This window comes from Micrasema longulum, unplaced genomic scaffold, assembly GCF_059751315.1.
Source record: "Micrasema longulum isolate JH-2025_06_02 unplaced genomic scaffold, ASM5975131v1 h1tg000957l, whole genome shotgun sequence".
NCBI lineage: Eukaryota > Metazoa > Arthropoda > Insecta > Trichoptera > Brachycentridae > Micrasema > Micrasema longulum.
The window spans coordinates 226,142-238,350 of record NW_028278148.1 but is presented as its reverse complement, the minus strand read 5'-3'; the positions used below and the strand labels follow the sequence as shown (position 1 = coordinate 238,350).

General features: G+C 34.3%; 1 protein-coding gene across 1 annotated transcript in view; it reads right to left on the bottom strand.

The window, feature by feature from the left end:
- The window catches only part of Graf (GTPase regulator associated with FAK), a gene marked incomplete at its 5' end in the record, with an annotated part of 121,359 nt that overhangs the window by 17,333 nt on the left and 91,817 nt on the right, over positions 1–12,209 (bottom strand). The window contains one exon of the mRNA XM_088232211.1: positions 1,244–1,337. Coding sequence (XP_088088337.1) covers positions 1,244–1,337 — 94 coding nt within the window. The remainder of the gene's footprint in view (positions 1–1,243; positions 1,338–12,209) is intronic.

Here is a 12,209-nt window from a genome sequence, read left to right as displayed (position 1 = left end):
GCACTGTAATATTTTTAGCCGTTCTTTCGTTGTTCATTGGCTCTACATGTCCAAACCAGCGCAGAGCTCCTTTCTTGATTTTGCCGATAATGCCTATCTCAGTCTTACATAATGTACGGATCTCGACATTTTTGCAACTATCGTACATATATTTACCACACACTCGCCCGAGAGAGCGCATTTTGACAACATTCAGCCTACTTTCTTCCTGTTTTTACAAGTCCACACTTCACTCGCATACATCAGAGTCGGGACCAGGACTCTATTGTGAACTGCTAATTTCGCCTTTTACGACAGACATTTATTTGCCTAGGTTGATTTCAGTGCACCGTTCACTCTGTTCCCGGCACTCACCCTCTTTTCAATATCTTTCTCAGTCATTCCATCTCTAGTAAAAATACTTCCCAGATACACAAATTCCTCTACCTGTTTTAGTATAACCCCATTCGCAGTGATTTCACATTTAGTCATACTTTCATTTCTTTCAAAAACCATCACATTCGATTTATCGACATTCATTAGCAAATCGCTACCCTTGCATAGAATGGGCAGTTCCTCTTTGTTGTTACCAAGAAGCACGGCATCATCAGCATCAATGTTACTATTATTTTATTTTATTTTTACATCTGAGCATGTTTTTTATTCTTTATTTCAACTCTTAACTTTTAATTACTTTTACAAATTTTCTTCATTTTTTTTTACTTTAATTTTTAAACAAATTCTATTTATGTTTTTTTTCCTTCTCTTTTTTGTACTTTAATTAATAACCTAACATATAATTACTTTATAATATACATTTAAGTCTAACTGTGTAAAATATAAAACTTTGTAACTGTACTGTTTGTTTCCTAAATAAAAGAAAATAAAAAAATAAATAAAAAATAAAATACTATACTATACTATATTTTGAAAAAAGCAAAACGTGCCGACACAGAAAATTTCTTTCTGAAACTATCTTACAATTAAAAAAAAATCAGTTCAGTTTCGGGGAATGCGAGACCTGAAATTTTTCGATTTTAGCTAGGCATAATCAGCCCGACGTGCAGTTGACTTTTTCGCACAGTATTTGTGAAGGCATCTGCAAGAGAGTGCCACAAAACTATAAACACATATCAGTTCATCACACCGCTCTTCGCCGTATATCAGTGATTTATAGAATACTGCAGATGAGGGAAATCTGCTGTAAATATTTATAGATTTTCGATCAAGCGCTTGTAGAAAAAAAAGTATTTATTGAACTTACATGTGTTACTCCTTGGGGAGTGGACGAGTATCTTTGTGGACCACGGTTATGCGGCGGAGACTGAGGACCCACTTGTAATCCACCTGGGGGTATTCTGAAACAAGGAAATTAGAGCATTAATTAGAAGAAAATTTGATATTATACAATGCAAATGTAACTTTACTGTTCTGGTAGATTGACTAGATTCTAAGCCGAGCTAATATCATATAGTTTTTTTAAGGTCAACAAAATGAAAAAAAATCTATTCACCCGAGACCTGAGTTTGCGTAAAAAGCTATAAAAGTATACGTTTTGTCCGTACTGTTGTATGGAGTAGAAGGATGGACTCTCAAAATCTCCATGATAAATAAAAAAAATTAGGTATTTAAAATGTGGTTGTACAGGAGAATGCTGCGTATCTCGTGGGCTGATCGAGTCTCCAAAAAAAGGGTATTGAATATAATGGAAAAAGATCGAAAACTGGTAACCATTTTCAAAAGACGAAAGGCTGCATACTTTGGGCATATATTTCACGAAGAAAAATATGCCCTTCTACTGCTCATAGTGGAAGGAAAGATGAAGGATAGACGGGGTACGGGACGTAAAGAAACTTAATTGCTTAGAAATCTTAAGCAATGGTTTTGAATAACAGATGCAGAGATGCTCGTCAGGATGGCCCAGGATCAGATGATGGTTACCAGCCTCGGATAGGAACGGGACGAGAATAAGAATAAATTTTATCAAAATACAGTAGTGAGATTGTGTTTTGAAGCTATGAAACTTGGTGCAGACGATACTGGTTTTTAAAAAAATAATCGGCAGCCTAAAAGAAACTTCTGTTGGCCAAGAAATTAAGACCAATACTCAAGATATAAAGAGGACTTGTTGTATAATATGACGATCAATAGAAAAATAGCTTTCCTAGCATCAGATTTTCATAAAATTTAAAAGCAAACGTTTCAAATCGACAATTACCATCATAATTTGATGGAAAAGATTGGAAGAAATCCGAAACCCCAGTTTATGCTACCCACCTCAGATCTAACATCAGCTCCAATTAAATACATAAACAAAGATCCCGCCTACCTTTTTTTAGAAAGGATATAAAATTTCACCCTGTCGATAAATAAACAGAGCCACTGTGCTAAAAACTATGGCAGTTAATTTTGAAAAAGGCCTAAAAATTGTGAAGCAATTATTACGATGATTTTCAGAATTTGTGTATCTGAGAAACATGTTTTTAAGAGATGAAAGAGTAGAAAAAGATGTTGAAATAAGAGTGATTGCGGGCAATAAAATGAACGGCGCACTAAGCGCAGTAATTGCTAATAAGAATATGTCAATCGAAGCTAAACTGACAGTACACAACGAAGTTTTAGACCAAACACGAAAATGGAAGTGAAACATGAAACTGGCAGAGGAAGGATGAAAACCATCGGAATGCGATCTCTTAGACGAATGTGTGGGAAATCAATGTATGACAGGGTTACAAATGATGAAGTCAGGTATAATTTATAAGATTAAGAAAGGGTCTCTGAGATTGGTTTGGTCGCGTAGAACGAATGAATGACGAGAGAATTGTAAAACAAATATATAAGGCGAAAATGAACGGTAAAGTGAGACGATGACCACCAAGGAAGACGTGGCATGATCAGATAAACCAAAATCTTAAGTCTGGTCATGTCAAAAGCAGGCAGAACCGAAGGGCATGCATGACAAGATGTATGAATGTGAAATAAGCTAGAAATGTAAGCCAGGAAAGACGTGTGTGGCGGTCCATTCTCTCTTTATTAATTATTATTATTATTATTTAAGACCAAAGATGTTCCACGTGAAAAACATAAGTTTACAAGAACCAAACAAATTCATGAAGTTCACAATTTTACGTCTATAAGAATATAAAATGGGATTACGTAACTTGGATATTATTAAATTTATTATTTTCCCGTCAGAGCAGTATCCCGTCTCCTGTCAAGGAACGAGGCAATAAATTAAAGGATACAAACGGGGATACGGGCAGATGTATCCCTGGGTAGAGGGATTAAATTTTAGATTTTAGGATTCTTTTGACAGTTTGAAACACAATTTATAATACGGGGGAGTAAACGTAAATAGAACGGTTGACTGCCGTTACGATGTGAAGAATCTTATATTTAAATTAAAATAACACAAAATACATGCAAGACCCATTTAGAAAGAAAATAATAAAAGCCACCGTAACGTAAAAACTATGAATGTGCAATGATCTGCATGTTGGGTTGAATGGACTTGTAGTAGTTTTGCGGATTCCGAATCAAAAGGCCAAGGTTTGATCTCCTGATGTCCACTTCTAAGCTATGTAATAATGGTTGAAAATATATGTACATCAAATATAAATTGTACAGGCATGTACACTAAACGAATTCAAAATAATAAATTCATTGGTTATTTTTCACTTATTTTAAATACGCGGTTTTCGATTGAGTCAGGTTCATTATTTATTGATAATTTATAAAAATAAAATTTATAATTCATCATCTCATTCCCTTTCCGCACCTAATGGTGCATAGGGCGTATCTTAATCATTTTTGTTACATGAAAGTAAGATGATCAGTCTTAGGCTTCAGGTACAAGGGACTGAAAAATATTCTAGTGTAAAAACACCCTTTAAAATAAGCATTTCATATCAACCATGCCGGGAATCGAACCAGCGATCTTTTGCATGGCAGGCATACGCGCTGACCATTATACCACGAGGCCGACAGAATGAAATGTGTAATTACTTTATAAGAAAAAAACTGTTCAAGATTGAAAAGCTGATTTTGAAATGCACTAAGTAATCTTTTGAATACCGATTTCAGGAATAAAGTTCTGTATTTTGGTTAAATTTATATTTATAAGATGGGTAATTCTGAATACCCAAAACTTGTGTTCTTATTTATATTAAACTCGCGTCAAAATTATTACTATTATTATGGATAACTTATATAGCGCCATTTTCGTAATATGATACTTCAAGGGCGCTTTACAAAGTGATTATATAAAGAAATAAATTTAACTAATTACAACAGGGATGGAGAATACTTTAAAGAAGGGAATATGGAAGTCTAGGCATTTACAGGGCTTATGACCTGTCATTGGCTGGTTTACAAACAAATATTGAAATAAATTTTGTTTAAAATTTTTTAACTTGTAATTTAAGAAAAACAATGTACTTTGTCATCACATGCTAAAATACAAAGTGTTTTAGTTATTTTATATTTAAAATATTATTCCACAAAATAAATGCCGAATTTAAAAATACTTTTTTTTGTTAACAAATTATTTTCAAACATTTTTTTTTTAAACAATGTTAATCCAAAAATGTACATACCCTCCAATTACAAATCCAGACAGGCAAATAATCATTTTGCAATTTTATTTAATCAGTAATAAAAATATTTTATATATATATATTTTGATATATTTTTGTTATATATTATATATATTTTGACGAAAACAGATTTTTAAAAAGGATTTTATTTTAAAATATTTTTCCTAAAGAAAATCTCAACCGACGTTTTTACGCAACAAAGTTGTATTCACGAAGGGGAACACAACACACGACTGACCCGGGCCGATGCAAAATTTAAACTGTCAAGAACAACCAGCGATCGAAGGCATTGAGGCGAGGAAACGTAAAGAGGCACCAAAATGCACCCAAATTATTATTATTCTACGGGTAATTTAAGAAGAGACTTTTGACGTTTGAACGCTCATGAAGTTCTGTAAATATTGACAGCCAAGTGAAAGAAATAAATCCCGTACTTTATTGTTCGCCGCAATAGTGACGTACTGCCGAAAAACCTCATTATCCTTTATATTGAATAAGATGGACATGTCAAAAGTCGGAATAATCGGCGCGCGTGCATGAGAAGATGTATGAATGTAGAGGAAGCGAGATCTGTATGCAAAGATAGAGTGTTGTGGCGTTCTATCCTCTCTGCCTACCCTTACGGGGAAACGGCGTGATGGTTTGTTTTGTTTGTTTTTAAATTATATTGCGCGTGTTCATTTTAAGGAGTTTTAATTAAATTTAATCGACGATAATTTTAAAGTTGACTTTGTTTATGCGCTCATTCAAAATGGTTAAACTTAAATATAATATATTTATTTATAAATTTATTGCAAAAAAATAATATACATACTTAATAACAGGGAATCTATACAGTATGTTCTTTAAACCCTGTCACATCTGAAACCACAATGATCAGTATGAGCAAGAAGACATATTGGCATATTAAAATATTTTTTTAGTACGACTAAAACCTTAAAAAATAAAATATAGGAAAAAAACAAATGGTTGCTTACTTCTGCAGGGGTGAAACGAGGAAGGGGAGGGGGGAGTCTGAACTGCACGACCGCGCCCCCCTCGCTTCTCCCCTGCAGAAGTAAGCAACTATTTGTTTTTTTTTCTATATTTTATTTTTTAAGATTTTAATCGTTCTAAAAAAATATTTAAATGCGCCAATATGTCTTCTTTCTCATACTGATCATCGTGGTTTCGGATATGACAGGGTTTAAAAAACACCCGTATAAAACCAATTAATGTAAAATGAAAACGGAGTGTTCTCTGTTTATGATAGTGTACATCTAACATGGCCCAGCCTGTTCTATTATGCTTAATAGTCACTTAAAACGAAGTATGTTCACAAAATAGTTACTTAAGCTCTATTTTTTTCACATTACCCAGAGATATAAGGATATACACGGTTTTTTAGGGCCAGACGAAACTTCAGTAGGGTAGGCTTTAAAAAAAATCTTAATAAAAAATTTCCAAAAATAAATAATAAAAAAATAATAAGATCTCAAAATGTTGTAAATCAAATATAAAAAAAAAAACATTCTTACTACAAAAACAAGCAAAAATAAAAATTATTGAATACAATAAAAAGTTAAGGTCCCGACATGGTTTATATGAAACATTTATTAAAAAGGTGTTTTTACACTTTTTTATTGACGGTTTTATGAACCTTTTACATAATAATTACAATGAAACGAGTGAAAAAAAACACAACAAAAAATAGCATAATATCGAAAAAAAACATCAAAAAAAGTACACAATAGTAAATAGTATTGATTTGGTGTTTATTTTGTAGAACTCCGTATTTAAACTTATAATATTAGAAATCAGTGTTTGATTTCAAATATTATAAGTATTGATTAAAATAAATATTACATCTGTAACAAATATAAATATTTACCTATATAAAAGGAAGGTAAATTGAAAAAAACTGCAGATTTAAAAAAGAGGAAGAGAAGAAAAAAAACGTGAGTATTTAATTGTCCCTGGACTGGCACCTGAAGCGTAAGACTGATCACCTTACCTTCTGTAACAGACGATAAGAGGGTTGATTGATGGTGATATTTTTTGTTGTGTATTTGTATTTCCTGGGTCCGGACGGAAATAAATAGTTTGACCTTATTAAAATAATTATATCAACCTGATCAAAGATGCCGTGAGAACGAAGAAATTGGCGATTGGTCCAAAAAACTAAGTAATAAGTATTAATTTGAAATTTAATTGTGAATTTGTATGAAATGTATTTTTTTAGGTAAAAAGATGCTGTAATGAAAGCAGTACACGGGGCGAGGCATCTTGGATGAGATTTAGGCCGTTGTGGAGCTGCGACCTTGCGAGGCAATCGGCAGATGTTCGACACCACGTGTAAGGCGCGCGCCAGGTGCAAATCTACTGTCTAACCGCCTAGGACCGCACTGCACTACCGAGGTACAACCTTCGAAGGACGTCAACAATATCCGAGATTTATTTTGTTATTATTTCTTTCCTCAAATAGGCAAAAAACTGGATTTCACCATCTAGAAAATGAAATTTATTATGCATTTAATCTATTAATCTACATACTTTTACAGGACCTCGACTCGCATGTTTTTTTTTATACGTGTATGATTTACATCATTAATTGTAGTGCTTTCACACTTATAGATTACGCAGACAGGGTATAGTCTAAGCTTATAACCGAGTTATACAGTTTAAACCTGCGCTGTACCAGCGGGTACCCTGCAAGACATCGGACCCTCCCAATTACAACAGAGATGAAGAACATTTAAGAGAAGGTAATATAGAAGTCTAGGAATCTACAGGGCTTATGACCTGTCAATGTCTGGTTTGAGTGGCCACTTTACACACTGTGTAACATTCACCATTCTGCCCATATTTGAACGTATTCCTTCAATTCTTTCACCTGTTGATGTTTGTGAAGTTAAAGAGCTGAAACCTTTATTTATGCGGGTGAGATTCATCTAATTGAATTATTTCACCTGCATACTAGGCAACGCCTGAAAATGTTATTTTTTCAATTTCTATACTTCTTCGTGGACCAGGTGGATTAATCAACAATATTTTGAGTTTTTCAAAATGTTTGTAGACAAGGACTGGGTTCAACTCGTATGCAAGTTTTTCTTGTATGCTCACAATATGTGTATGTACGAGTATGTGCATGGATATGTGCGTATGTGCATGGATATGTGCGTTTGTGGATGCATTACAAGAGTCCTTACTTAACCCGAATTTTTTAGCGAGTCAGGGCTGGTATTCCAAACGCAATTATAGCGCGGTATAGCGCATTTTTACGTACTAAATACGCGTTATAGAGCGCTGTAAATGCGTTCGGAATACCGGTCCAGGGCATGTTCAGAGGCGTGGGACGTTCCTGGTAGTCTGACGATAATTTCCGTACTGTATAAACGAAAAATTATTAAATTATACACAACATACGAAAATATTTATTTAAAAAGGTGTTTTTCATCATCATCATCTTTCTTACCTTCATATGCAACAAAAATGATCAAGATACGCTGCTATTGGTGTACCAATGCAGTACCCACCCTATGCACCTTTAGGTGCGGAAAGGGAATGGTGGTGATGATGAGACATAATTGTAATGTGAATGACGCCCGTTAAAAGTGACATTTTTCTAATGATTTGACAGGTATTCCGAAACATGTGCACATGTTAGGGGAATTCGAGGCTAGTGACATCAAATTACGTAGGTGAAATCGAAAGTTGAGCACTAAAGCTAGGGTTTCCTAGGACAGCGGTGACCGTATCTTAACGGCCGTAGTGAACGGTGATGCAGTGGACAGCCGTCGTTACGGTGACTAGAGAGTGGTTTCTTGGGAAAACGGTGTTGTTAAATGTTATCAACACCGTTTTCCTAGGAAACCACTCTCTAGTCACCGTTACGACGGCTGTCCACCGCATCACCGTTCACTACGGCCGTTAAGATACGGTCACCGCTGTACTAGAAAACCCTAGCTTTAACATAAAATTAAACGAATTGTAACAGATGATCGAGATACGCTGCATTTGATTGAACAATGAAGTACCCTATGCAGCATTTATGCAGTAAAGGAAATCCGATTTTACTTTATAGGAAATTGAAGATAATTCGGCGAACCTCTCATTATAATACGGGCCCTGAAGACCTTACCATACGAGGGTATTAGAAGCAAACTTAGAAATCTCCATTGAAGGAGTAAAGCTAGGGTTTCCTAGGACAGCGGTGCCCGTATCTTAACGGCCGTAATGAACGGTGATGCGGTGGACAGCCGTCGTAACGGTGACTAGGGAGTGGTTTACTTGGAAAACGGTGTTGATAACATCGTTAAAAAATAAAACCACTCTCTAGTCACCGTTACGACGGCTGTCCACTGCATCACTGTTCATTACGGCCGTTAAGATACGGGCACCGCTGTCCTAGGAAACCCTAGCTTTACTGAGATACTTGCGAAAAAAATTGCAAAAAAAATGGTGAGATTTGTAATTATGCTTCACCAACTCAATGGAGAATATTGGAGAATGCTAAGTTTGCGGTGTCAAGTAGCATAATTGAAATGTTTTTTGCAAGATTTAGAGACGGTTTTAAATCACGCTATTATTTAGGAGGGTAGGTTTTTATGAATAGTTTATTTTGACATCAATAACAAATTTTCCGTTTTTGGTGGAAATTTCTAAGTTTGCTATACCCTGAAATATTTTTTTTATGCAATTTTTGTTATTGTTCCTTGTAAAACTCGTAAGCTGAAACCTTTATTGGTGCGGGTGATATTGTTTATAAAACCGACAGGTTCAAGAACTATTTTAATAAAATATATTTTCAAGCGTATATCGATAACTGCATGAAAGAACTGAAAGGCTTAAGAATGGGAGCAAAAATGGGTGATTTAAAAGTCAATTGTCTTTTGTATGCTGACGATGCTGTACTCCTTGCTAATAACAAAGAGGAACTGCAATTCTTGGTAACAAAGGTCTACGATGTATGCAAGAGAAGCGATTTGCTGATGAATGTCGATAAATCGAATGTGATGGTTTTTGAAAGAAATGAAAGTATGACTAAATGTGAAATCACTGTGAATGGAGTTATACTAAAACAAGTAGAGGAATTTGTGTATCTGGGAAGTATGTTCACTAGGGATGGAATGACTGAGAAAGATATTGAAAGGAGGGTGAGTGCCGGGAACAGAGTGAACGGTGCACTTAAATCGACCTTGGCAAATAAATGCTTGTCACAAGAGGCAAAATTGGCAGTTCACAACGGAGTCCTGGTCCCATCCCTGATGTATGGGAGCGAAGTATGGACTTGGAAAAACAGGGATGAAAGTAAGCTGAATGCTGTCGAAATGCGATCTCTCAGGCGAATGTGTGGTAAAACTATGTACGATAGATGCACAAATGTTGAGATCCGTACATTTTTTTTTTATTTATTTATTTATTTAGTTCTATGTATTTACATAGTCTAATATATATTTACAACACAATATTTACATCTATACTTATTCTAACATTATTTATCACTATTATACACTTAAAATCCTAATTTATAATATTCACTGTTTCATATGTACATTTTCATTAATTATATTCACTATTTACACTATTTACTACCTAATATTTTTCACATATATACTTTTTACATTTAATTTTAAATATATTTACATTAATTTCATTTTTTATGCTTTCTGGCATTTCTTCAAACAGTTTTATTCCCTTGTACATAAGGCAGTTCTGGGACATTGCTTTTGATTTTTTTTCCAGTCTTATATTTTTAGATCCTCTTGTTGCATAGTTATGAAAGAACTCATTATTTTTTAGTTTATCTTGAAAATATCTCGGAACTATTCCTTTAATAATTTTGTTTATTTCATTGGCAACATTGAATTTGATTCTTTGATCAATTGTCGTGATATCTAGAAGTTGAATCATTTTCTTAACATTTGTTCGTCTCCCACATCTTAATATTATCCTCATCGCTTTGTTTTGTATTATTTGGAGTCTTTTTAGATCTCCTTCATTACTTAAATATAAAATACTGGAGCAATAATCAATGTGGGGAACGATAGTACTTTTAAATATCAGCAGAGAGGTTTTAATGTCTAATTTATTCCTTATCCTTCCTAACAGGGATACCTTCTTTGCGATTTTCTTACTCGTATAGTCTGCATTTTTTGAAAAAGATAATTTAGAGTCAATCCAAACTCCTAGATATTTTATGCTTTCAACATTCTCAAGAACTTCTCCATCTAATTCAACACTGTGATCACTGTTAAAACAGCGTTTCTTACCCATTATCATACATTTTGTTTTTCCTACATTTAGTTTTAGCTTATTTGCTTTAAGCCATTTGGAGACTGTTTTTAATTCTGCATTTATTTTCCTTATTGCTGAATCATATTCGTTATCAGCTACATAAATTAAGGTATCATCTGCAAAAAGTCGAACTTGGCAATCAGACAATGTTAAAGTCATATCATTTATGTACAAAATAAACAATAGTGGTCCCAGAACAGATCCTTGTGGAACTCCCAAATCATTTTTTTGTTGATCTGACGTTTCATTATTAACCTTTGTCATTTGCATGCGATTGTTGAGGTAATTTTCAAACCATTTTATTTCCGTGTTTTTAATACCAATATTTTTTAATTTTTTAATGATTATATTTCGGTCAATAGTTTCGAACGCTCTTTTAAAATCTAAAAACACTGCAACTACATATTTATTTTTATCGATGTTCTCTTTCCAGTCATCTATAACAATATTAAGGGCCATTTCACATGAATTTAAAACATTATGTAAGGCTGAGACAAGCATTATCGACAAAATCAAGAAAGGAGCTCTGCGCTGGTTTGGACATGTAGAACGAATGGACAGCGAGAGAACGGCTAAGAATATTTACAATGCGAATGTTGATGGATGCAGAAATAGGAGAAGACCGAGAAAGACATGGCATGACCAAATCCAACAAATACTTAAAGATAGACATGTCAAAAGTCGGAATAATCGGCGCGCTTGCATGAGAAGATGTATGAATGTAGAGGAAGCGAGATCTGTATGCAAAGATGCAAAGAGTGTTGTGGCGTTCTATCCTCTCTGCCTACCCTTGCGGGGAAACGGCGTGATTTTTTTTTTGTTGTATTTTCAAGCGTTGACTATTATGTAGGTGGAATAATTCAGTCAGATAAATCTGACTAAAGTGGCCACTTGGACCAGCCAATTACAAGTCATGTTTGCAATGTAAATGCCTTGATTTCCATATTGCCTTCTCTGATGTTTCCCGTCTCTGTTAAAGAAACCCGGTCTCTGGTGGACAATTCTAAATGAAAAGCGATACTACTACCATCACGCTATTTCCCCGTAGGAGTAGACAGAGAGGATGGACCGCCACACACCTCTATCCTGACATACATTCTTTTTGACATGACCAGGCTTAAAATTTTGATTTATCTGATCATGTCACGTCTTTCTTGGTTGTCCAAGTCCTACGTTACCGCTACGTGATCAGAACAAAAAAAAACTTAATTCGCTCTTTAGAAATAAATGATATATTTTATTTTGTATATTGGTATTTTATTTTGTATGTTTTCTTTTTCCTTCTCTTTTTTATACTTTCATAATTAACCTTACATTTAATTGCTTTTTAATATAGAAACTTCACTGGTCCATTAGAAT